Source organism: Sorex araneus, chromosome 4 (assembly GCF_027595985.1).
Source record: "Sorex araneus isolate mSorAra2 chromosome 4, mSorAra2.pri, whole genome shotgun sequence".
NCBI lineage: Eukaryota > Metazoa > Chordata > Mammalia > Eulipotyphla > Soricidae > Sorex > Sorex araneus.
In genome coordinates this window covers 53,628,461-53,656,221 of record NC_073305.1, presented here as the reverse complement: position 1 = coordinate 53,656,221, position 27,761 = coordinate 53,628,461, and the positions used below count along the sequence as shown (strand labels likewise).

Below are 27,761 nucleotides of genomic sequence, written 5' to 3'. Positions count from 1 at the left end.
TGCCCACCCCCCAAAAAACCCTAAACATATTGAATACTATCCTTTTTGCAGCTATTGAGTAATATCCTTCAACAAATATGAAATATTTCAGTTCATTTCAGCAATAACATTGGAAATTATCCTTCTTTTCTATTTATTACTTTATTTTTAAATATCAAATTTTACTTTCTCCTTCTGTTATTTGGTTTGGGGGCCACACCCAGAAGTGCTCAGGGCTTACTTCTGGCTCTACACTCAGGGATCACTCCTAGTGGAAATTGGGGACCATATTGGATGCCAGGGAATAAACTGGGGTTGGTGAGGAAGGCAGGTGCTTCACAAGCTGTATTATCCCTCCAGCCCTGTGGGGGAAATTAAAATAGTAGATTTCTAATATTAATCTAAAAACAGTCGAAGAAGACAAAAACAGTTTCTCTAATTATAAATAAATAACATTTAAAAAGTTGGAGAGAAGGGCCAGAATGATAGCACAATGGTTAGGGTGTTTGCCTTGCATGCAGCAAACCTGGGTTCGAGCTCTGGCATCCGATATAGTCCCCTGAGCCTACAAGGAGTGATCACGGACCCCAGGGCCAGAAGTAAGTTCTGAGCACTGCTGTGTGTGGCCCCGTGTTAAGCCCCTCACTTTCAGGCTGTGAAAACCCCTCACGCACGAAGCTGTGTAAACTCCTTTGCTCAGGGATTACACGTTAAAGGATGTTCATGGGCTCTCCAGGCGGCTCTCTCTTGCCATCCTCATTTGGTGCTCGCTCTTCAGCTGCTTCTCCACCGGGGACAGCTGTTGCCTTGAACGGATGAAAGAAGAATGAGGGCCACGCTGGTTGCTGATTAGTTGCCATTTATTCAATCTCTCATCTCTCCCAGCTCTATCCAACCCTCTCTAACTCGATCTACAATGCTCTCCATGACTCCTCTCCAATCTCCCCTACCAACTCTTACTCTGAGCTCTCAGCCTTCTCTCTAACTTCAACCTTCTCCTTTAACTCTGTGTCCCTTCTTCTCTCATCTCAATCCCCGCCTTTCTCTCCGAAGCCACACCTCCACACGGGAAGCGCAATCAGAATGTTTTTCCAGTCTTCCTGACCACCTGTAGCCCATGAGGGCAAAACAGCCCTTAAGGTGCGCAAGTCTCTCCTTAGACCTGCAGCTTGATTAACATCTTAATTCTACTTCCTAGTATTTACCATTCTTTATGGACACAGTAATAGACACTTTTAGACTTGCAGGGTGACTCTCCTAGGGACATCTCACCACAGACTCAGACTACAGTGCTCAGGCTGGGTTAATCATTCCTAGCCCCACTAGGGTCCAAATCTAGTTATGACTTTTTGGATCATGACAGCTGGACTAGAGCTGTTACTGATTGGATTCCACAGGACATCAAAAGAACACCTAGCCACCTACCTATGAGATTATCAGACTTCATCAAGACTGAATGAACGGTTTGAGGCTTTTCATGTTCCTGGAGCGATCAGATGCCACTGGGCTACACTAGCATTCAAAAGGGATGAATGGAGATGTTACTGGTGCCCGCTCAAGCAAATCGATGAGCAACGGGATGACAAGTGATACAAGTGATACTTTTTGGATCATGACAGAATTTGTCCATGACCAAATTCTTATAGTTAGGCATTAGGGCACTTTTTCCATGCCCATTTTGACGCCAGGGTAGCTCATAGTTCACCACTTGCCCTGGGTCCATCCAGTCCCTCATTCGGACCCTGCTTTTGGGAATCTAATAATCCTACAGCCCCCAAACAAACCAAAGCAATAAAAGAATGTAACCTCTCTCTACCCCCAAGGGAAAAAAAAACCATGAACTAGAGCAATAGTACAGTTGTATGGGGCATTTGCCTTGCATTTAGCCAACTTGGTTCAATATCCATAGCACCCCATATGGTCTCCCAAACCCCACCAGGAGAGCAGAGCCAGGGGTAAGCCCTGAGCCCAGCCAGGTGTGGACCCCCTCACCCTCCTTTACCCCTCCCATCCCCCAAAATAGTGATAACTTCTGGGCCCACAGAAATGTCTCTGTTGGAGCCCTTGCCTTGAAAGTATATGGTCATAAGTTCAATTTTTGCGCCACCACAGGTGCCAAGTACAATCCTGGCAGCTCTTTTATTTGAGCCTGGCAGCATTACTGGCTGTGTTACAAGTGATTTCCAGCTACACTGCAGCCGAGTGTATGCAAGGACTACAACTAGAGGGGAGAAATGTCTGTTGAACATGATGACTAAAAATATATGTTTGGCTGGAGAGACAGGACAGTTGGTAAAGTGTTTGCCTTGCACATGATAGACCCCAGTTCAATCCTAACCACCCCATGTGGTTCCCTGAGCATCACCCAAAGTGATCCTTGAGCAGAGTCAAGAGTAGCCCCAAAACTAAATAAATAAAAGGATGTGTAGTCACTATGACCAGGCGTGTAACCCCTGGCAAGCAAATCATGGGATAACTGCAATGATTGTTAGGAGGCACTACAACCAGAGTGTGTGTGTGTGTGTGTGTGTGTGTGTGTGACCACCATAACTTAAGAACCTGGCTCTCTGGCAAGTATGTGTGCAACCCTCAATGAGCATTGTGGCCAAGCATGTGTGTGACCGTCAGTGACCACAACATCAGCAACATAGAAACGGGGAGGGGATAGAAAAAAAAATTTTATCTAAAAATATGATTGTCTTAGGCACAGAAATATCTCAAAGGACGAAAGCGCATGCCTGCCATGCACAAGGCCCCAATTTTTATTTTTATTATTATTTTTTGGTGGAGGTGGGTGAGTTTGAAGTCAAACCCAGCTATGTCTGAGGACTATTCCTGGTTCTTGGGAGTGATTCCTGGTGGTGCTTGGGCATCTCTGGCATCCCATATGGTCCCCTGAGCACTGCCAAGAGTACGTCCTGAGTGCAGAGCCAGGAGTCAGCCCTGAACACCACAGTGTGTGGCCCAAAAGCAAAAAGGGGATGGGGGGAGGAAATGAAGAAAACAATGTCCAGTAGGCATTTTTTTAAAAAAAATGTTGGCACTTACAAAGGGAAGCCCAAATTAAGATGACAATGAGTCATCACTTCACACCGGTGAGATATATATATGTATATATGTGTGTATATATATACATTACGTGTATGTATATATATACATATATATATATCTCAGAAAGGAGGATAGAACAACCGCAGGGATGTGATGAAAAGGAAACTCATGCACTGTTGGTGGGAATGTTATCTAGTTCAGCCCTTATGCAAAACTTCGTGGAGATTCTTCAATAAACTAAGAATAACGCTACTGTCTGATCTGTCAATCCCACTGCTTGGTATCTACCCACAAGACACAAAAACATACATGCAAAAGGACATATGCACACCATTATTCACTGCAGCACTTAGTACAAGAGCCAAGATAGTCAACACAGATGGCCAACCCAGATGAGTGGATCATGAAGGTGTGACATATATACACAATGGAATCCTATGAAGCTTCAAGGAATGATGAAATTATACAATTCAGTACAATTTGGATGGAACTAGAGGAGTATCATTTTTTAAAAATTGAATCAGTGAGATATAGTTACAAAGTTATTCATGATTGGTTTCAGTCATACAATGTTCCAACACCCATCCCTTCACAGTGTGTATTTCCCACCACCAATATCCCAGTTTCCCTCCCTCTACATCCCAACCCACTGCCCCCATCTGCCTCTATGACAGGCCCCTCTCTGTCTCAGTCTCTCTCTGTCTCTCTCTGCATTATGGTTTTCAGTATAGGTTCTGAAAAATTCCCTACTATCATTGTCATAGTGGTTCCTTCTCTATTCTAACTATCTCTTCTGACTTGTGACAAGCTTCCAACCATGGGTCAGTCCTCCTGGCTGGAGGATCTCTTCTAACTTAATTAAGCAAAATAAATTAGAAGAAGAAAAATTCTGATGATCTCACTTATCTGTGATATACATGACATCAAAGGGGAATACCTAGATCACCCTGGCCCTAAATTACAGAACTGTAAACTGTACAGGACAGGGAAGGAAAGAAATCAAAAGAGGAAGTGAGAGAGGTGGATAGGAGATAAGAGGGACAGAGGGCAGGTTCTCAGACACGTTGGCTGTGTAGAGCTGTGCCATAGGTCCAACAAAATTGAAATATGACATCTAAATTATAATAAACAAGGCTGTCAAAGAGGCAGGCTGAGGGGTGGGAAGGAAACGGGACACTGGTGGAGGGAAGCTGTTACTGGTGGTAGGGTTGGTGTTAGAATACTGTATGCCTGATACTCAGCTATGAATTACTTTGTTTTGTTTGGGGGCCACACCCAGAAGGGCTTACTTCTGGCTCCAAACACATGCTCAGGGGGCATATGGGGTTCCAGGGATCCAGCCTGGGTTGGCTGTATGCCAGGCAAGCATCCTATCTGCTGTACTATTGCTCTTCCTTCACTATGAATAACCTTGTAAATCACATTGCATTAATAAAAAGGATTTAAAAAAACTGGGGCTGAAGAGATACAAAGAAAAGGCAAAATTTGGGACCAAAGCCATAGTACAGCAGGTAGGACATTTTCCTTGCATGTGGCTGACCTGGGTTCAATCTCCGGCATCCCATGTGGTCCCCAGAACACTGCCTGGAGATTCTTGACAGCAGAGCCAGGAGTAACTCTTGAGAATGGCCAGGTATGACTCAAAAACAAAGCAAAAAAAAAAAGAAAGCACAAAGTATTTATTAAATAAAAAAAGGTGTTGGGGGACCAGAGAGGTAATATAGACAGTAGGGCACTTGCCTTGCACACACACACAGCCAACTTGGTTCTATCCCTGGCGCACCGTATGTTCCAAGCACTGCCAGGAGTGATCCTTGAGCACAGAGAGAACAATAAAATCACACACCCCCAGGCCTCCCAAATAGGTATTGAATAAATATCCTACTAGGACTTATTAGGAATTTAGTACTCCAGACAGGAAATTGTGAAATATATCTAAAACAATGGTTAATAAACTAAAGTCAGATTACTCTTAAAATTAATATAATAGTACAGCAAGTAGGGCATCTGCCTTGCACACGGCTGACCTGGGCTGGATCCTGGCATCCTGTATGGTCCCATGAGCACCGCCAGTAGTAACTCCTGAGTGCAAAGACAGAAGTAATCTTTAAGCATCTCCAGGTGTGACCCAAAAAGCCAAAACAAATTATAAGCAGGGCATCTTATTTAAGAAATAACAAAATACGGGGCTGGAGCCATAGCAGAGTGGGTAGGGTGTTTGCTTTTCACGCAGCCGACCCGGGTTCAATTCCCAGCATCCCATATGGTCCTCTGAGCACCGCCAGGAGTTATTCCTGAGTGCATGAGCCAGGAGTAACCCCTCTGCATTACCGGGTGTGACCTAAAAAGCAAAATAAAATAAAATGCTGCTGGAGAAATAGTACAGTGGGTAGTATGCTTGCCTTGTGCACACCTGAACTAGGTTCAATCCCCAACATCTTAAATTGTCCTCCAAGGAACACCAGCAGTGACTCCTAAGTGCAAAGCCAGGAGTAGCCTCTGAACATCACAGGTTGTGGTCCAAAAACCAATATATAAATGGGCAGAGATATAGTACAGTGGATAGGATGCTTGCCTTGCATGTGGTTGGCCTGTTGTTCAATCCTGGGCATCCCATATGGTCTTACGCCTTTCAGGAGTGATTCCCGAATGCAGAGCCAGAAGTAACCCCTGAGCATTGTTGGGTGTAGCCCCAAAGTTAAATAAATTTTAAAAAATAACAAAATAGATGATGCAGCTGTGTTGTAAGTCTTCTGGCTGACATCTCTGGTGCCTTCATCAGACCGGGCAATCAATCTCTTGTCAGAAGGCCCAGCACCCCACCCATACTGAACCTCCTCTGGCCTACAAACAACCCAGCTTCACAACTAATCTCAGAGAGATCTAAGTTGCTGATTCATCCCAGTTCCACAGCTCCTGCCTGGAGCACGTGGCTGTAGAGCCCAGTAGGAGCACAGCAAATCAGATGGGGAAATTGCATAGAACCCACTAAACTGAATGAATGAAACAATAACACAGAAGGCCCAGGCAGCACCTAACAGCTCAGTAAATCCTCAATGACTTCAGCAATACAATTGGGAGATACATGTTGTAATTTGACACAAAATATTTTGTGCTTACTAAGGCGGCATGCTTGGGGTGGGAAGCAGGAAAATGGGGGCAATGATGGTGGTAAGATCACACTGGTGGGGTATCGGTGCTGGAACACTGAATATATAAAACAATTGTTTTATAAACAACTTTGTAACTCATGGTGTTTAAAGTTTCAAACGTTAGAAAAAATACACTCAAATGTTCACTTTTGTTCTTGAAAGCCCAAAACTTTAAACACTAGCAAGGTCATCAATAGGTAATGGAAAAAGTAAAGATGGTCAGACTGGAGAACTGGCTCAATGGGCTGGCACACATTTGTTGTATGTGGAATTTGGGGTTTGATTCCCAGCACTGCAAGTCTCCCAACCATGACCAGAAGATACTCCCTTCCCCAAGCAACGAGCTTGGGTGTAGCCAAATACTGTAAAAATGTGGCCCTAAAACTCCCTCAATAAAAAAAAATAAATTATGGTAAGTTCACATGATGTCATATAAAGCAATTATTGTAGGCCAGAGATAGCTACATGGGTTATGTGCTAAGCAAATGCTTTGCCTGCCAGGCCAAGCTTCAATCCCTGTTCCCACCCAGTATCCTGAGCACCGCAGAGTATAGCCCAAATACAAATAAGTTTTTCTAAAGGTATTGACTGGGCTGGAGTCATAGCACAGCGGGTAAGGCCTTTGCCTTGCATGCTGCTGACCGGGGTTAGATTCCTCCATCCCTCTCGGAGAGCCCGGCAAGCTACCAAGAATTTTCTCCCCCTCATGGCAGAGCCTGGCAAGCTACCCGTGGTGTATTTGATATGCCAAAAACAGTTAACAAGTCTCACAATGGAGACGTTACTGGTGCCCGCACGAGCAAATAGATGAGCAACGCGAAGATAGTGACAGTGACAGTGATTATATGGCCGAATCTCAAAATTATGCTAGAAGTTATACATTAAAAAACTACATCGCTTATATAATAGGAAAGCTATAATGACAGCAGTTCACTACTGGGTTAGGGGCTGTGGTTTAGGGAAGAGGTTGACTACAAAGGAGTATGAGAGAACCTTTTGGGTAACAGAAAAGCAACTTGAATTTTTAAAAACGTATCCAGTAGGAAGGTAGAGCCGCGGTCTCCACCCCTCCAGGAGGGCGCACTCGTCCCGGACGTCCCGTGCGTGAAATGTGTACGTTCTCGGGACCGGGGAATTCCCGAATAGGCACAGCAACTGCAGTTAGTGCGCCCAAAGGGCAGAGACACCGGAGGTACACCACGTAACCCACAATACACAATCCGCCTTTCCGGAAGCAAGAACGACACCTTCCTGGCCCGGGTTTCCGGGCGGAAGGGCTCTCGTCTTCGGTCTGATTGGCAGAGACGAAGCGAAGCATTGTGGGAGCTTAAGCCTTGCCGTCGTGCGCATGTGCGGGGTGGCCTCTCGGTTCCTGGAGCCACGTCCGGGAGGTGACGGCGGCCTGAGAGGCACGTCAGGGAAAGGGGCGGCTCCCCGGCGCGCGCAGGCGCAGTGGTGCGAGCAGGACCGGAAGCGCAGGGGGATGGGACGGCGGTGACGCGATTCTGTCCGCGTTGGAGGGGCTGGGCCTCCGCCGGAGTCGCCGCGGCTGCCGCGTGACGTGGCACAGCCGAAGCCTTAACGCCGAGAGCCGGAGCTGCCCCGCCAGTCGCCGAGCAGGTCGTCGCCCCGCTGCCTTCGGGTTCTGGAGCTTCGTGCCGCCGCGCCCAGCCCTCGAGCTTCCTCGGCCGCGCTCTTTTCCTCAGCGGCGGTACCTCGGCGCCGTTTGCCGGGAGCGGGAAAGGAGAGGCCCCGGGGACGCCCCGCACAACACTTTCTGCCGGTCGCTGGTGCCCCGACCCACCGCCATGGGCCTCACGATCTCTTCACTCTTCTCGCGCCTCTTTGGCAAGAAGCAGATGCGCATTTTGATGGGTGAGTGGAGGCGCCGCCGAGGCCGGGACTCGGAGCGGTCTCCGGGGCCTGTTCGCCGCCGCCCCTGGGTGGGGGAGGGGCGGCGGGCCGGGGGTCGCAGGGGAGAATTCTTGCGGGGAACAATGGTGTGTGCGGGAGGGGCGCTCGGCCCCACCGGCCGGGAGAGGCCGGACCGGGTTCTGGGCACAGCTTCCTCCTCCTTCTCCTCTTCCTCCGGGCTTGGCTTCGCTTTCGGCGACCCTCGGAAGAGCCCGGTGCGACGGGCGCGGAGGAGGACGAGCACCTTCTGCTGGGCTCGCCGGGGCCCAGGCACGGCGGCGAGGCCCGTCGTGAGGGTCCACTCGGGCCCCCCTCCCCGGCGCTGGGCAGCAGGCGGCCGCGGCTTCCTCCTGCGGTCTCCGCCCAGTGAGCGGGGCCGCGCAGGAAGTGACCGGCGGCAGCCCCGCGGCCTCCGCGCTTGGCCTCGCCGAAGTCAGCTCCGAAAGTTGGTGTGTTTGGTTTTTATTTTTCTGGTTAGTTTGTTCGTTTGTTTGTTCTCTTTCGAATTCAGCGTCCCCGAGAACCGCGTTGATCGCGGAGCTCTGCCTTTCTTGGGCCCCTCTCAAAAACTCGTATTTGTTCCCTTCCCTCGGCCAGCTGACTGCGGTCTAATACAAAACAAAAGTGGGGGAACTTTTTAAATTTTCCCTCCCCAGTCGGGAACACGCTTTCAGTGACCGAATGTCGTGTCGCTTGACTTTCAGGATAGCCTTGCTGATTGCAGAGCTGTTCAGTTGCTGCCCGCTCGTTCAGGACGCGGGCGGTTGGAAAGTTGCATTTGGGCGGCGGTGTTTGCACTCTGGGGCTAGTGGTCGTCATCTGGGGGATGTGAGCACCGCCTACCCCATTGTACTGTGAATCAGTCCCTGCACCCAAGCTTGGCGCACCGAACTTAAGGAATTTTTAAAGGAAGACTCTCTCCCTCTAGGGGAGAGTCCTTGCACCGTCGGAAGTTTTCCTAAGCAAGGTTCAGAGGTAGTGCAGGATGTGTGAAGGTGAAATGCGGACGCAGTTGGTTCTATTTTCACTTTCCTGTTAATGCAGCTTGAGTTCTGGAAACAATTGTGCATGATTCTTTTACAAGAGTCATGTTTTTGTCTCGTTCTAGTGTCATGTTTTAAGCGCAAGCTTAATATTTAGTCTTTAAAGTGACTGAAAATTGGCACGGGTAAAATTTGGATTCAGCGGGAGGACTTTTGAGTATGTGCTAAGTAAATTTACAGCCTGTTCGAAGTAGTCGTTTCTTTTATTGATTGCAAGTAATTATTTTATTCATTTCTTTAGTCTTCTGTGATGGCTGAAAGTTCCACAGGAAGAAAGTATTCTGCATTTGCCGTATTAAGGGAGCAATTATTTCTCCTACACTGTAAATCATGGAAGGAAAGCAAGGCGACAGTATATACATTTTTGCATCTGAGCTAGGGACAGAAGTCATTTTTGAAATAAGTGATTTTATGTTCAAAATATCACCCAGATTTGCTTTTCTTGTTTTATACTTTAATTTCGGGTAAGATTTTCTTGTTAAAAACACTTCTAGGGAAATAATACCAAATGATGACAAGTCCTTGGCCTCTGATTACAAAACAGATTATCAGTAGCCTTGGAGGGGAGAATAAGAGGCAGACTAGAAGTGACTGAGTACAGTGGTGGAGGATCTTGGGCACTGGTGTGCTGAATGTGCAATAACTTTGTTCATCAGTATCATAGGCATAAACGTTATTGTTACCATGTTAGCTAAACTACAATTTAAGAGTCACAAGGTCAGTCCTTATGCTAACTTCTTAAATGAAGTAGAACCATACAAAAGGATCTATACATACAAAGGGAAGGGAATCCAAAAGCTTGATATTTCTTAGATTTTTTAAAAAGTTTCTGACCACTTTGACAGGATAAACAGTAGATCATTCATAAGGTGTCTACCCTCATTCAAATAATATAGTTAGCAGAATCAGTAAATAGTTTTTACCATATTAATGTTTTCTGGCAGGTATGTGTGCTGATATTCCTTTATGACATCTTTCGGGACCATATGGACTGCTGGGGATTGAACCTAGCAGACTTTGTGCAAAGAAAACACCATACCTGCTCTACTACTTCTTAGCCCCTGAGTTTTGCCATTTTAAAGTGGTATTAAGTATATTCAGATTAAGAGCAAGCCAAGGAGCTGGACGAAGCTTTAATTTCTATACTCTGCTAAAAGATCAAATTATGTTGAGGTGTTTAGAGTTACACCTCAGTATAGTTAATGAATTTAAAAACAAATGATTGTGATTTAAAAACAAATCACTTGTGGGCATTTGTTGGCTTAAAATCCAGACATTAGTTTTTGTCTCAGTTTTCTCATTTGGCCCTGCATTTACATTTTTCTTCACTGTCCATATTTTGATCTATGATAAGATGTGTAATTTTTGTCACAGAGTCCTTAATTTTTTTTGTTGTTGTTGTTGCACCCGATGGTGTTCGGGTTACTCCTGCCTCTGCACTCAAGAATTACTCTTGACAGGTTCTGAACATAAGGAATACTGGGGATTGACACCCACCCACCCCGTCCTGTGTAATGTTTGAAAGCTGGGGAAAAAAATGTTCGTAAGAGAGTAGTTCCAGAATAGTATAGTTCTGTGTCACCTCTGCAGAATGTTATTTGGAGACCGAAAGAGATTCACTAGAAACTTCTTGTTTGCCAATTTAGAAAATATTACTAATAATTTTTTTTACGAGAGGCTTCAAACTAAAGAGTGCTGTTCTTATTTGCCATATTTTGTAAATACATTTCTTAAGTTTTTTTTAATCTAAAAATAACACATGTCCTTTCTGTTAAATTCAGTAATCACGAAAAGGAATAAAGTGTTTGCCTGGAACTTATCATCCCACAGTATTAATATTTTATTCTATTTACTCATCCATAAGAGGAAGTTTTTTTCCTTTAAAATTGTAGTTGTAATATAGTGTTGTGTGCTTTCTTTTTAAATTAACTTTTTATGAACATTTTCCTAGGTCACTAGTTGAAAATATATTGCCAGCCTTTTAAAAGTTCATTCTTCTTAGTCATGCAAATACAGAAAAATAGTAGAAGAGAGAGAAATCTTTAGTGTCTGACATTAGAAGTTTCATTCTAGTGCCAGAATGAAGATAAAAGGTTAGATATAACCTTCATTCTTAGATGCATCCTCCTGCATTGTTACAAAGCGTGCCTTTCAGAGATGATAATTTGCTGATACACTGATCAAAACACAAATACTCCTGTTGTGTTGAGTAAAAGAAAAGTATAAGGTCATTATCATTTTACTATACAACTTCATTTTTAGTTTCGGTGGTCAGTTTCTAAGATATTAGATAAAATAAACATTATGTTTTGGGGCTGGAGAGATATATAGGGTAGGGTATTTACTTTGTACAATCTTGACCTAAGTTTGATTCCCAGAACCACCTATAGTAACCCTTTCCAGGAGTAAACCCTGAGCACTTCTGGCTGTGCCCTTCCCCCCCCATTGTGTTTTCAAGAAGAAATTTAACCAGGATGGGGGTATGACATTCTTGCATCAGGTATACATTGTTTGGGGTCAGAGTGGTGATGTTCTGGGAATAGACTCCCAGGGCTTTTTTTTTTTTTTTTTTCCTTTTTGGGTCACACCCAGCGATGCACAGGGGTTATTCCTGGCTCTGCACTCAGGAATTACTCCTGGCGGTGCTCAGGGGACCATATGGGATGCTGGGAATCGAACGGGTCGGCCTCGTGCAAGGCAAACGCCCTACCAGCTGTGCTATCCCTCCAGCCCCCTCCCAGGGCTTTTTTATGCGAAAGACAGGCTCTCGGGGCTCTATGAGCCATCTTCCTGCCCCCTCCCCTTCTTTAAAATTAAGATATAATTTAGCATAAAATTCATCCTTTTAAGGTGTGTAATTCAGTGACTTTTTTTCATTATAGTCACAAGTTGTGTAACTATAATTTCATATATATGTCTTAATAGTAGGACATTTTTGTAATCCCGGAAAGAAACCTTCTATCATTAAGGGTAACTTTTTTTTTTGTACTCTGTACCTCTAGTCTTCCTCAGTTTTCTTGTAATCACAGTTTTTTGTTACGTTTGTGGACCACACCCGGCAGTGCTGATGGTAGTGTTCAGGGAGAGATGAGGTGTTGGGGAGCACACCCAGACCATCCACACACAAAGCCCTATTGAGTCTCCTTCTCTGGCTCAGTAGTTACTATTCTCATAAACTTGTTTCTTGAGACTATTTATATAAAGGAATCATAGTACATGACCTTTCATATTATTTATCTTTTGCTTTGCATAATGTTAAGGTTTATTCCTATTTTATAACATGTATCTGCATTTAATCCCCTTTATGGCTGAATAGTAATTCTCTTGTGTGGATCTATCATATTTTTATCCATTTATCAGTTGATGAAGTTCTGATTGTTTACATTTTTTGTCTTCAAATAGTAATTCTATGAATATTCACGGAACAAATTGTGTTCTAAAAAATGTAAATGCCTACAAATGGAATTGTTGGGAATTATTACGAATTACTGGGAGATGTGAATTATTTTAATTTGAGAAGAACTTACATAGTATTTCAAAGTAGCTACACTATTTCCCTTCATCTGTGTATGAGGGTTTTCTTTGTGTTTGTGGTTTGTTGTTTGAGCAACACTCTGGTGTTTAGGGCTTATTTCTGACTATGAGGTAGGGATCACTCTTGGTGGGGCTCGGGAACCATATGGGATACTGGAGAATGAACCCAGTTCAACCTTGTGCAAGGCAAGCTCCCTCTGGCTGTTGTTTTGTTCTCCAACCCCAGTGGATGAGGGTTCTTAATTTATTTGTAACAACCTAGAGTTGAGATCATTGGAATCAAGTTTTCTTCATTCAAACTGTAAATATATCTTGCTGCCATAAATTGGTGGTACACATCTGATGATTGGCAAATATTTTGGGGGTTCTACTTTTGACAGTTTGGTCAAAGTGTACTTCTAGTTAATGCAAACAAGTAATTCCAGCATATCGTTCAGTGTAGTGACTTGTTTACCGGGGTGGAAGGTCGGGGAGGGTACATTACTGGACAATTTAGATTAGAGTCTTATCTCGGGTAGTTGAGAGCTATAGTTTGGAGACTAAATCTCACTGCCAAATATTGTAACATTCAAAACTTAGAAAAGGATTATTAGGACAACATGTTTTAATAAGTATGTAACAAGTCTTGATGTTATTCATTAATTTGTGAATCTTGAATCTCTTAGTACAAAATATCTGTTGGAAAGAAAATGTCTGATTTGCATTTATTTAGTGGTACTGGGGTACTACATACTGATGATTTAACCCAGGATAATACATGCAAGGCAAATGCCCTTCCAGCTGTACTATCTCTCTGGCCCATGACCCTTAATTTTTTTTTTCTTTTTGGGTCACACCTGGTGATGCACAGGAATTACTCCTGGCTCATCCACTCAGGCTTACTCCTGGCTGTTTTCGGGGGACCATATGAGATGCTGAGAATCGAACCTAGGTCGGCTGTGTGCAAGGCAAATGCCCTTCCTGCTGTGCTATCACTCCAGCCCATTGACCCTTAATTTTTAAAACTAGTTTCTGGGGATTGGAGGAATAATTCAATTGGCTAGAGCACATGCTTTGCATGTAGTAGGCCTTGATTCAGTCCCTGGCACTGTGTGCTATTCTGAACACCAAGCTGGGAGCAGCACCTTTGTATCCCGGATGTGGACTAAAACCAAGACAACTGTGAAAAATAATTATGCATACTGTGTTATTGTCAGATTTTTTTTTTTTTTTTTGGTCTTAAGTGTTTTTGGGTATGTTGGAGATCCAACCCAGGGTCTCACATCTGCTGGGCAAATCTGTAGGCTGCTTTAGAGCTGCATCCCTGGCTCCAATTTACAGTTGTTGTTTTGTAAACATTTTCCCACCCCAAAACAATAAAAATCAGTCTGTAGAATGTATTACAGGCCAGCAGTCATCTTGATAATCAGGACATATAACCAGCTTAACATTTGTTTATTGTTGTTAGGGACATACCTAGAGGTCCTTAGTGACCACCAGGACCACATCTGCTGGGGGGATGGGAGGTGTGCAGTGCCAAGGATCAAACGCAACACATGAGTTCAAAGGCATGCGCTCTACCACTTAAGCCACAACCAAGGCTTAGCCTGGCATTTTAATTAAAAATGGAATCTGGACTATACTGATAGTATAGTGCTGACCCAGGTTTAATCCCTGGCACCTCATATGATTTCCCAACACCCTAGAAATCATTCCCGAGCACAGAGCCCTGAGCATAGCTGGGAGTGACCCCAAATCCAAAAACTCTGCTTGGGTAATTTTATTCTTTTTAAGTGAAAGTAAATATACTTGTTTATTTTACTAATGTTTTTCCTTCTCATTTGCGTTAATTTTACTGAAGATGCACATTTTAAGGTTGCTCTTTGTGTAATTCTTTTTTTAGGATTATGTTTTCTGATCTTTTGATACTGAGGCTCGAAAACATTTCCTGTTTCTTTTATCCATGGATGAGGGTTTAGAACGGAATGATCACTTAATGTCTCAGTATTTTGGAAAGAATAAAACCTCAATTTTGTATGAAGAAGTGGAAAACATTTTGTTAGAGGACTTGATAAACATAGTACTGGGGCCAGAGAGATGGTACAGCTGGTAGGGCACTTGCCTTGCACACAGCCATCCCACGATTGATTCCTGAGTGCAGAGCCAGGAGTGGGCCCTGAGCACTGCCTAGTGTAGCCCAGAAACAAAATCAAAATATAACATAATTGATTTTCTGAGATATTTTATATTTTTAAAAACTTATGAGCCATATCCACATTCAGCAGCTCACAGTCTGTTTCCAGATTGATGTTAAGGATTCACTCCTGAGGTGCTGGGGTGTATATACACCATGTGACGTTGGAGATTTTACCCAGGCTTATTGTATGAAATGAATGCACTCCCACCCACAGGTCTGTTTCTGCAGTTGCTCCCTCCCCTGAGATTTTAAAACTACCCCTAGTAAGTAACAGGAAGAATTGCCTCTAGCCTTTGGGAAAAGGTAATTTATGTAAACTTTGTAACATTAGTTCTCCTTTCAAGTCATGCTTTCAGTTACATATTTAAAAAAGCATCTTTTACTGTTTCAGTTGATTTTAAAAATCCTTAGTAATGTGGATCTAGTGGTCAAATATGATGGATGTCCTGAGAACAATGGTTCAGTGAGGTTACTGGTGATCTTTCATTTACGGAAGCTTTAGCTTTTGAGAGATTCACAGTTTGAATAAGCATTTAATTTGCTCTTCACTTTCATTAGAACAAAGGTTATACTTGATTACTATGAATAGTCTCCCCTCACCCCTGACAAAACTGGAATATTCTTCCCTACTTGTATCTGCTTCAAAGGATTATTTTAAAATATAGACATTAGATATGAGATAAATGATTAGGCCAGTTTTCAACCCAAATTAATCCTTTTTTCTGCATATTTAATCTAGTAAAACTAATTAAAATATAAGCTATAAAACTGGTCTGATCTTCATTTTCATAAAAGGAGCCTAGTGCATAGTAAATTCCTGTAACATGACTTTTTTTGTTTGCAACATGACTTTTACCTAAAATTTATGCTTACGTAAAAGGTGCAAAATATTTTAGTTCTGATTCGACTTTGAATTTTTTTTTCCACCTTTTTAGGTCATACCCGGTGATGCACAGGGGTTAACTCCTGGCTCATTCATTCAGGAATTACTCTTGGTGGTGCTTAGGGGACCACATGGGATGCTGGGAATCGAACCCAGGTCGGCTGCGTGCAAGGCAAATGCCTTACTCGCTGTGCTATCCCTCCAGCCCCCGAATTTGTGTTTTTATTTATAGGGTAGGGCATGGTTTAGGCCACATTCTGAAAGTGCTCAAGGGGACTGTGGAGTGTGGATGCACCTCCAAGGCAAGGGTTTTAAACCTTGTATTTTTCTAGCCCCAAATTTGTCATTTTTAAAAAGGGATAGTAGATAGAATTAAGAAGGAATTGGCGGAGATGTTAGGGTATGTAAATGAGACCCTTGTTTTTATATTAATGTGTATCTTACTTCAGTTTCCTAAAGTGACTTGCTTAACTGGCAAAATAGACCTAAAGATTATAACGTCATTTGGTCATTTAGTCTTCTTTTTTTACTACTACATTATTTCTCCCTAGATCCAAAAAATAATGTAATGATTGGTCTTCTTATTTACTTAGATATTTGGTCCTTTCATTTCATTTTTACCTTGACTAGTCCAGCTTGTGCTTTGATTTTAAAATTTGTCAATTTTTTAAAAGATAAATTATTAATGTGTGCTTTTGTTCCATATTTAAAATCTAAAAAATTTTCTTCTAGTTGGATTGGATGCTGCTGGCAAGACGACCATTCTGTATAAACTGAAGTTAGGGGAGATAGTCACCACCATTCCTACCATTGGTAAGTTTGCAGGTGGTTTTAATCTGTATTGTATTTTTCCTAATTGAAATAAAATTGTTTACTTTTGAAGCTTTGGTTTTTACTTTTTCTTTTTCCTTTTTAATTTTTTTACTTCTAGTTAGAGTAGTACTAAGAGACAAGAATTGAGGATAATGCAGAGATTTGCCTTACACCTTTCCTCCCTCTTCCCATAGTTTCCACATTGTTGATGTTACTTTCAGAGTGGTAAATTTGTTACAGCTGATGAAGTTTATTGCCACTTCATAATCAAAGTCCATAGTTTACCTAAGGACTCATTCTTAGTGAAATAAATGTTCTATAGATGTGGCAGTGTGCTGCGTGCATCTGTGCATGCATGCATGCGTGTGTGGCTGGCTGGCTGGCTTACCTTAGAGATCACTCTCTTGGTATTCTGTGGATATTAACAGAACTCAGGGGTCACTCCTGGCAGTTGGGGGAGGGGACGGGGAGCTATATATGGTGCTGGTGATAAGACCATAGTTAGCCACTTCTGAGGCATAACTTAACTCGAGTTTCTTCAGCCCTTGTTTTGGGGGGCCACATCTCTGGTGGTGCTCTGGGACTAATACTGCTTCTCTGTATTATGGGGTAATCTTAGCAGTGCTGGACCCCCTGCATTGGGCAGGCCTGTTGAGTCTAACTCTTGGACCCACTAGCAGTATTTTTAAAAAGCTATTCTGAGAAAATTAGAGGTTCATTTTCTTGCCATTGTGCAAAGCAGTCATACTTATTTTTCCTGTAGGTTTTAATGTGGAAACAGTCGAATATAAGAACATTTGTTTCACGGTGTGGGATGTTGGTGGTCAAGATAAAATTAGACCTCTCTGGAGGCATTACTTCCAAAATACCCAGGTAAGGAGTACTAAATTTTTTTTTCATAGCTTTATGTATTTTATGCTCTAAGGTTTATGTTCCTATCTGCTGTTTACTTGAATGCTGCCATTTACTATGAGTTAGCATTCTTCTTATCACTACTGCCATATTCTTCAGTGAACTCTTGCTTATGAGTTTGGAGATGAAATTTCTTAAGGTAGAAGAGTTTAATAGTCATCAGAGTAATATCTTGTAAGATTGGTTGGGGGATGGGTGAGCTTGATTCTCAAGATTGAGTTAAATATCTTAGTTGTATTGATTTCATTCTTATTTTAGAAAGGGAGATTTCTCTAAGTTTATGTTATTGTAGTTTTTAATGCCTGTAAGCCAACAGCCTCTTTTGTTGTTTTTTTGTTGGGGGACCACACCTGGCTGTGCTCTCAGGATCACTCCTGGTGGTGCTTAGGGGACTATACGGGATGCCTGGAATGGAACCCAGGTCAGCCACAGCAAGACAAGTGCCTTACCCACTGTACTCTCTCACCAGTCCACTAGTATACTTTCTCTGGTCCAGTTAGTGTTTATTAAAAATACATTATGAACAAATTGCAGTACTCCTACATTATTTATATATATATACATATATACACACACACATTAAGGAGAAAAGATGTGTTTATTGATATGAAGATACTTTATAGTATCATGTGTAGACTATTGGCATGGAAAGGTCTTTAGTGATTCTTCAGAGTAACAGTCTTCAAATTTGGTTTCACATTAGAACCTCCTGGAGAGCTTTACTAATCCCACATACCTGATCAAAACCTGGACTCTGATATATGCTAGGGAACAGTAGTGCTTCTCAAACTTCATTGTGTATATGAATCACCTGAGGAATTTGTTAAAATATGTTGAACAGCAGGGCCTGACTGAATAAGACCCAACATTCTGTCTTTCCGTTCTGCATTTCTAGCATGTTAATAGTTGATACTGACTTGGGACCTTTCAGTAGCAGATCTTCAGTACAGGGTATTCAGTTTCTTAAAAGTTTTTGTTACTGGGGGCTGGAGTGATAGCACAGCGGGTAGGGCGTTTGCCTTGCACGCGGCCAACCCGGGCTCGAATCCCAGCATCCCATATGATCCCCTGAGCACCACTAGGAGTAATTCCTGAGTGTAAAACCAGGAGTAACCCCTGTGCATCACCGGGTGTGACCCAAAAAGCAAAACCAAAAAAAAAAAAAGTTTTTGTTACTACTGCAGTTTTTATTTTGTTTTTGTGTTTGGGCTACTGGTGCTTTGTTGAGCATTTGTTCCCTAGTGGTACTTGGGGAACAGTACAGTGCCAGGGATCCAGTCCAGGTCTCCTGCATGTAGATCATGTGCATTAGCCCTTTGAGCTCTCTTCCCAGCCTGGAAAGAGATTTTGAAATGAGTCGCATATTTAAAAATTTACTGTAAAAAATTAAGCCAAAGGAATTTCATTTAAGTAACATAACTTTTGAAATTGAATAAAATTAGCTATGGAGGTGAAACTTGACTGATCCTAAGCCTTGCAATTCTTGACTAAGTCTTAATAGTCATATTCCTAGAGTTGTTTAGAATGCTCTATAATAACCTTTAATTTTTTTTTTTGCTTTTTGGATCACACCCAGCGATGCTTGGGTTACTCCTGGCTCTGCACTCAGGAATCACCCCTGGCAGTGCTCAGGGGACCATATGGGATGCTGGGAATCAACCCATGTCGTACTTGTGCAAAGCAAACGCCCTACCCGCTGTGCTATTGCTCCAACTCCCTACACTTAAAAGTTTAATTTAATTTAAAATCATGGTGGTGAGTGAGGGGGGAAGATCCGTGTTATCATTTTGGAAACAGGCATTTCTTCCTTGGAGCATTCATACCTGTTCCGAGAAAGCTTTAGGTTGTTATCTGATAAAATCACTGCTAGATCTTCAGCCAGCTTTTCCAGAATTTGCAATCAATTCTTTTGGTTATAAAATTTAAAATAAGCTAGTTATACAATTTCAACTTCTTTTCTAATTTATTTAATAATCCAGTACACGGTGCTTTTTGTAGTATTTGTCTCTTCCCTCATAGATATTTTTTATTATTTTGCCAGTCTCAAAAATTGCAAGTAAATACAAACAAGTAAATTCTTGTCCTTTCAATTAATCTTTTTTTTTTCAAGTCATTTCTTAACAGTAGCTGAATTTATCTTTATAGTATAATGTTTGTATGATAGAAGTAAATTTTAGTGATAAATTTAACTTGCTCTCTAGTTGGAAATTTTATTCTTCCTCATTTGAAAGTTTGGAAAAAATTTTTTTCACTCATTTCTGGTAGCATAGAATTCTAATTCTATATATGTTTGCAGATTATTGCTTTCTTCCAAGATTCTTTGGGTTTTTTATTTTGTTTTGTTTTGGGGCTACACCTCAGATGATGCTCAGGGATTACTCCTGGCTCCAAAATTAGAAAAATCACTCATGGCAGTGCTCAGGAGACCGTAGGGGTGCTGGGGATCAAACCCAGGTTGGCCATGTGCAAGGCAAGCGTCCAATCCACTATACTATCATTCTAGCCCCTTTAAGAATTTTTCAAGTGGACCTTGTATTTTTCACGAAGAGTTTTAAGAATTACTTCTGGGCCTAGAGAGATAGTACAGCAGGTGGGACATTTACCTTGCATGTGGTCAACATGGGCTTGATGCCCAATACCCTTCATATGGTCCCTTCAGCCCACCAGGAATAATCCCTGAGTGTGGAGCTGAGTCAGCCCTGTGCTGGCTGTGTTCTGAAATTTTGCTTATATTTTTAAAATTTGCTTATCTAGACCAAAGAGATAGTATTGAGATGTAGGCACTTAATCTTGCATATGAAGAACTGTAGTAGGCCCCTTTCTCACTTGTGCACCTGCCTCCCCCTCCTTTTTTGGAGGGTAAACGCCTGACAGTCCTGACTCCTGACTCTCTTAAGGGCCATGTAATGCTCAGAACTTGTCTTTCGGATCAGAAATGGGCTCCTGGATGCAAAGCGTACACTCAACTATTTCTTTGCCATCCCCGCTTAAAAATCATGTGTGTCTATGCCTTTACTTATACATGCCAACACATAAATGTGAGAGCAAAAGATAAATTTATTCTAAACATACTTGAGGCTATCAAAATTTTTTTTAATTTGAAATAAATGTGATAAAATTAGAAATACTATTATACAATTTGGGTTTTTTTTTTTTTTTTTGCTTTTTTGGGTCACACCCAGCGATGCACAGGGGTTACTCCTGGCTTTGCACTCAGGAATTACTTCTGGCAGTGCTTGGGGGACCACATGGGATGCCGGGGATCGAACCCGGGTCGGCCGCGTGCAAGGCAAACGCCCTACCCGCTGTGCTATCGCTCCGGCCCTACAATTTGGGTTTTTTAAAAAAAATTTTTAGTATTTAGAGCCCAGTTATATATATATATATATATATATATATATATATATATATATGATGTTTTCTTCCTAACACCTAGCTCTTGATGTGGTTTTTACAAAACACCTATGCTTAGTTTCAGAGTTAATGTGATCTTTAAATCTAACTTAAAATTTATAAAAATTTTTTTCTAGGGTCTTATTTTTGTGGTAGATAGCAATGATCGTGAACGAATTCAGGAAGGAGCAGAAGAGCTGCGGAAAATGGTATGAATCATGTATTTTAATTTTATTTAAAATATTTTAAATAAAAATCTTTTGGCATGTAGTTGTGATAGTATTGGTTGGTATATTGATAGGATCAATTAGTACATTTTAACTGATGAAATTACATAGTGGAAAGAGGGCACAGCTTGCATTTAGAATTCTCTTCAGGTTATTTTGATGCACATCTGTGGAGGGGATGTCTACTTAGTCCATTTGTAATTTTAAAATAGAAATCTATAGTTTTGAAACCTTATGCATAGGAATCCTGGTTCATATTCCTTTTTTGCCAAGGTCAGATGCTGTTTTCTCTACGGAGTGTTTATAATTACTTTGAAATGTTTTGCAATAGTAATCATAAGGAAAGTTCACTGGAAAGTAGAAGCATTTGATTGTGGGTTGATGGATTAATGCTTTCATATGTTAATAAAAATCCTGGTGGGGTTAGGAATTATTGAGATCCTTATTAGAGGAACCTTGTATAGCAACAAATTTAAAAATGTATCCTAAAACAAAACCCTTACCTATTTTTTTAATTAAAGAATTGTGATTTACAAAGTTACTGATAGTTGAGTTTTAGGCATATAAATTTAAACATCAGTCGACCACCAGTGTCCACTTCCCTCCATCAGTGTTCCCTTATTTCCTTTCCACCCCAATCCCGACCATATTTCTGCCTGTCAACTTGACAGGCACATTCGAAAGTTTCAGTGGTTGTAATGTTTTGGATATATGACTCAGTCCCCCAGTATAATTCAAGCCCTGATACTAATTCATCTATTAACTTCCTGTTATCTTCTGCCCCCCCTTGTTTTCTTTCCTTCCTTCTTCGTTTTTTTTTTTTATATTTTTAATTTTTATTATATCACCATGTGGAAAATTACAAAGTTTTCAGGTTTATGTCTCAGTTATACAATATTCAAACACCATCCCTTCACCAGTGCCCATATTCCACCACCAAAATCCCCAGTATACCCCCCGCCACAGCCCCCCCAACTGTATAACTGATGAATTTCACTCCATTTTCTCTCTACCTTGCTTACATTCCATATTGCAAAACAAAACTCACTATTGTTGTTGGAGTTTCCCCCCCATGAAGACAGCCCTACTAAGGAAGCATTTGATAATTGGTTTGTCATTAAAAGATTGTATGTTTTCAGTTTTTAGAAAAGGTTGCGCGGCCGCATCAGCGGCCGCGCGGCTCGGATGTGTTCCAGTCCCCGCAACCTGGAGCCGTGTTAGTTGCTTCTCAGTGTCGCCAGGGCTCCATCCGGAGAAGGTGTGCCTGCTGTACCTCCTCCGTCTGGATCCCTGGTGTTGTTGGCCCGGATTCGGGTCCGGAGCATTTCTCCGGCCGCGTTGCTCACCAGACTGCCTCTCCTTCTTCGTTTTTTCCTCTCTTAACACTGGGGTGATCTAGGCATCCCTCTTTTACTACAGTAAATTTCCTCATCCAGTATTTTTTATACCTAGATAGATTAGATCATCCTGTGTTTCTTTTCTTCTTCTGACTTAATTCACTCGATGTATCTTCCAGTTCCAACAAATTGCATGATTTCATTGTTTCTTGCAGCTGCATACTATCCCATTGTGTATAAATACCACATCTTCATAATCCATTCCTCTGTAGTTGAACACATAGCTTGATTCCATATCTTAGCTATTGTACTGAGTGCAGCAGTGAATAATGATGTGCATATGTCCTTTTGAGAGATAAAACTTTACCATTTATTGCTCCTAATGCTAGAGTGCAGTTTTTGCCATTTGTAAAACTATTAGGCCAGTATGTAAGTAAAAGTCACTTATGCTTTGTTTTCTTTTTAAATATTTTAATTTCAACACTTCACTTTTTCAATAAATTGCTTGAAGCAAGATATACTTCATATACTATAATCTTTACTCATTAAAAATGTAGAAACCAACCAATGCCAGGGAGATAGTCCTAAAAGATTAGAGCATATAGGAGTTCTAGGTTTGATCCCTGGCACTGAGTGGTTCCCTAAACATAATTGTGTGCGGTCCCCAAAATTGAAAGATCGAATGCTTTTTATGTATTTATCTTGGTTTGAAGGATATATCTGATGGTGCTCAGAGTTCACTCCTGACAGTGCTCCAGAGACCATGTACAGTACTGTGGTTGATCGCATATATGGCAACTAACTTAAACCCACTCTTCCTCCCCCCACCCCCTCCCCATGGTTCCTTTGCGAAAGTTTTTTAATACACAGAATTGTACAGGCATCACCAAAATTGAATTTTAGAGACTTTTGCCCCCAATTTTGGAGTACTTTGTTTCTCCATTTCACTTGGAGAAACATTTTTTTAATATATATGTTTATTTTGGTCATCCACCTCGCAGTGCTCAGGGGTTACTTCTGTCTCTGCACCCAGAAATTAGGCCTGGTAATTTTCAGGGGATCTTATGAGGTTCCTGGGATTAAAGCTGGGTCAATGAATGCAAGGCAAGCACCCTACCTGCTATAATATGGATTGGGCCCCCCAGAACCCGTTTTTTAAACTACTATGGGTAAGTAGATAGGTACCATAGGATCCAGCTGTAAATGTGTACTTCTGTATGTGTTTGTCCTTGACATTTCTGACAATTAGTTGATCATGGAAGGCCAACCTGGATGGAATATTTGATATTTCAAACAATACTTGAAAACATTATTGCTTTACATGAAGGCATATATGTAATTTTAGTTTGCTCTGGACTTAAAAACTGATGTAGATAAAGATTTATATAATATAATGTGATTAAAATGCATGTAAAATGTGTATAATATTTAAGAAGATTGTATATAACCTGATTTGTTAATAATGATTTGATTCCATTTTGCTGACTTTTGATGTCTTTATTTCCAGCTTCAGGAAGATGAGTTGCAAGACGCAGTATTACTGCTTTTTGCAAACAAACAAGATTTGCCAAATGCCATGGCCATCAGTGAAATGACAGATAAATTAGGTCTTCAGTCTCTTCGTAACAGAACAGTAAGTATTTGGAGGTTATTGTCTATTAGAATTATTGGAGGGATTGTTAAAGCTATTGAAGCATTGATTGATTGTCCCTTTGAACAGACGAACACAGCATTAAAATAAATAAACGCTTTTCATATATAGAGTCCTTTCAGGATTTATTTCAGACTTCTGTAAAAATTGACTTTCAGCATGTTGAGGGAATGGAGAGAGTGCAGGGGTTAGCAGACTTACCTAGCATATAGCCAAGCCTCTCAATCTCTAGCACCATGTAAATTAACCCTTAATTTTATTCTCAAAGTGTAGTGATGAATGTAAAAAATTACTGTAACCAGATTTTATTGATACTTTTTAATAGGGTCTTACAAATTTTGTCGTTTCTTATTTAGCTTGAGCTGTGCTGGAGGCTGCTGGGGCAGTAGCCCCCGATGCTCCAGCAGCATCTGGTTTGGGGGAGTAAGCCTTGTACTTGGTAGGCATGTGCTCTGACCATTTGGACTGTCTCCCTGGTCCTCTTAATATCTTTTAAGTTGCTTTGTAGCAAATACATTATAGTTGGATTTTCTCGTCTAATGAAACTCCCCCAGGATTTAGCTCTTTTTGTTTTGTTTAGATTTTTTGGCTACATCTGAAGTGCTCAGGGGTTCCTCCTGATTCTACACTCAGGATTTACTTGTAGTGGTGCTCAGGGAACCATTGGGGTTACGGGGCTTAAACCTGGGTTTGCCATGTGCAAGGCAAATGCTCTATCCAGTTTACTATCGTTCTGGCACCATCCTTCTTTTTTATTTTTTTTCTTTTAATAGAATCTTGAAGGCCCCCTTGGCAGTGTCCTGGGCTCTCCAGGATGCTGGGAGGACATGTGGTGCCAGGGACTGAAATGAGTTCCTGTACATGCACAAGACAACCATTAACCTCAGTGCTATCTCCCCAGCCCTACCTAACATTTAATATAATATTTTAAACCCAAAGTTAAAATCCAAAGTTTATCAAAGGACCTATAGCTGTTACATAGATTTTGAATTTAGCTTATCACTTTAGATCAGTTGTTTAAATAGATACCATAAACTGTTAACATGTCTTGTATTTTATTGTAGTTTTTCTTGTCAAGCTTAACTGTTAGTGAACAAGGGCAGAGTACTATGCAGTGACAATAACTATTAACTGTTTGGGATGTCCCATGCATGTTATAAAAAGTAAATGAAATGATACCAATTTTCCGTGTTCTGAAGATAGGAATTCATGCCTTTTTACAGTTTGGTGTTATTTGGGTGTTTGTATTCAAACAGAAATCGGTAGCATTATATACTTGCCATGACTCTGTGACATTAAGAAAATTAATACTGTGCTGGGGATGTGATAGAACCACAGATTTTGTATATACAAAATTTTGACTTAAATCATCCCCAGTCACCTCTAGGTATGACTGGTGGGACCCCCCCCCCCCTAGCACTAGCTGTAGTGGCTCCTGAAACAATTTTTTTTAAATGTCTTAGAGGTAATTACATTGTTTTTTACATATATATATATATATATATATATATATATACACACACACACACACACACACACACACGCGTGTGTGTGTGGGGGGGTACTAGTTACTTTTACAATTTTTTCCCCATAAAGTTAACTATACATTATTTTATGAGGTAGAATTTGTTTGTTAAGATGCATAAAACTAAAAATAGTGAAATATCTAAAATATCAAGAGCTACTTTTTCTAATTAAAAAACCAAGGTTATAGTCTTTTATTAATCAAGTATTTTCTTATCCTTTGTTCGCAGTGGTATGTTCAAGCCACTTGTGCTACACAAGGAACTGGTCTGTACGAAGGACTTGACTGGCTGTCAAATGAACTTTCAAAACGTTAAATGAAGCTGGATATCTAACCAAGGACATGATTGATAGAATTGGTCTAGGCTTGTTACAACAAAATTAGTTGCATCTTGGTTATTAAACAGTATCTGGGACTGGTTTGGGCAGAATATTACAACGTTTAAACTTATTTTGTTGCCAATTATTGTTTACCACGTATAATGCTACTATTTAGCAATATACTTGGTTTTAAGAAATTCTCCTTAACTTGGGAAAAAGTATCCTCTTTTAATTTACCTATCCTTAAACCTAAATGCCTGGACATAGCTATTGTGACAACTTCAAATAAATCTGTTTTGAATGTTTTTGAGCCCACAACAAATAATGTTTTAAAGTTATTCCCTTGCTACTCTACTGATACCTTTATCATTCCTGGGACAGTCTGCTGATTTAAAAAATGTAGCATTCCATTTGTATTTATTTTTCTCCCTTGCCAAAAAGATTTTCTAATACTGCTTGTACCAGCCAAGGAAATTCACCAAAACACTAGATCTCTTGCACTGAGGAACTTATTTTGCCCCCCATTATTGACTCCTGACTTCCTCACTCAAGCTTGGTGTGGTTTGGATTTGATAGTTTATTAGTCCTGGGCTGGTTGCAAAGAGTTCATATTGAGATGATTTTTAATTATCAGCAGATTGTCTTTATATTGTATCTTTTTTATGTTGCATGTTGCTTTTGGTATCAGCCTGACTCTTTGCCCAGTATGATAGTTCTGCTGATGTTTTATTGTTTATTGGTGAACATATCTTCCTTAAAGAGTTTTTGGAAAACTCATTAAACTCAGTAAGTTTTCTTCATAACCCATTTGAAATTATTCCTAATAAAATGATAAAACATGTAATTGTGTATGTTCTTTTTGTGTCTTGAAGCTGATTGAAGTTAATTTTATTAGAAAAGTTGATCTACATAGTTTTTATTCTAAGCAGACTTCCAGAGAATTTATATACTGTTTTAATTGGAAATAAAGTATGGAATGCTATCATACATGTTTATAGTAATGGGGAAACATTTCAAATTACTGGTTTTCTTTGATAAAATACTACTTTTATGCCATGTTTTTTCTTTGGAGTGGGGGAGTTGGAGCTCCCAAGCAATGTTTAGGAGCTCTGGGGGCCATGCCCAGTGACAACTGGGCCAGACAATTTGAAGACCCAAGGATGCAGCTCTGCTCTGACCAGTAGTTCTGATGATCCATGGTCCATCAGGGCCACCTCAGCCTTGCTTAGGGGAACTCTAGGGATAGACCTGGTGGTGCTTGGGGCTCAATATGCAGTGCTAGTAATCAAACCAGAATTTGGGTATGTAATGACTCCCGAACATCTATGCTATTTCCTTGGCCCCAATGTTTGATATACTTTTCTTTTTGGGTCACACCAGCAATACACAGGGGATACTCCTTGCTCTGCACTTAGGAATTACTCCTGGTGGTGCTCGGGGGGACTGTATGGGATGCAGGGGATCAAACCCGAGTTGGCCACATGCAAGGCAAATGCCCTGCTTGCTGTGCTATGGCTCCAGCCCCTCTATATACATTTCTAAAATTAAATCAGAAGTAAAAAGCAGTAATAACATGAAATGCCAAAATGCATATGTATGTTCATAGTAATGCTATTACTAAGCTAAATGCTGATGAATTGCCTCGATGTTTAGTGTGCTGCTGTTCCTCATAGAAGGACAAAGTTGAGGAGCCAGAGAAATAGCAGATAAGGTGCAAAGGTGTTTTTGGTTTATTGGTCACAGCTGGTGGCGCTCAGGACTTTTGGCTCTGGCCGGACTTAGGGAACCATATGGGGTGCTGGGGATTAAACCTGGGTTGGCAATGTGCAAACCAAGAGTCCTATCTGCTGC

General features: G+C 41.2%; 1 protein-coding gene across 1 annotated transcript; it reads left to right on the top strand.

Moving 5' to 3' along the window:
- Nucleotides 1–7,652: 7,652 nt before the first annotated feature.
- ARF4 (ADP ribosylation factor 4) lies at nt 7,653–26,754 on the top strand. The gene is made up of 6 exons (XM_004616486.2): nt 7,653–8,057; nt 16,465–16,545; nt 17,309–17,418; nt 20,988–21,059; nt 23,922–24,047; nt 25,820–26,754. Exons 1-6 carry the CDS (start codon nt 7,991–7,993, stop codon nt 25,904–25,906), a joined length of 543 nt encoding a protein of 180 aa, XP_004616543.1. The 5' UTR covers nt 7,653–7,990; the 3' UTR covers nt 25,907–26,754.
- Nucleotides 26,755–27,761: the final 1,007 nt, after the last annotated feature.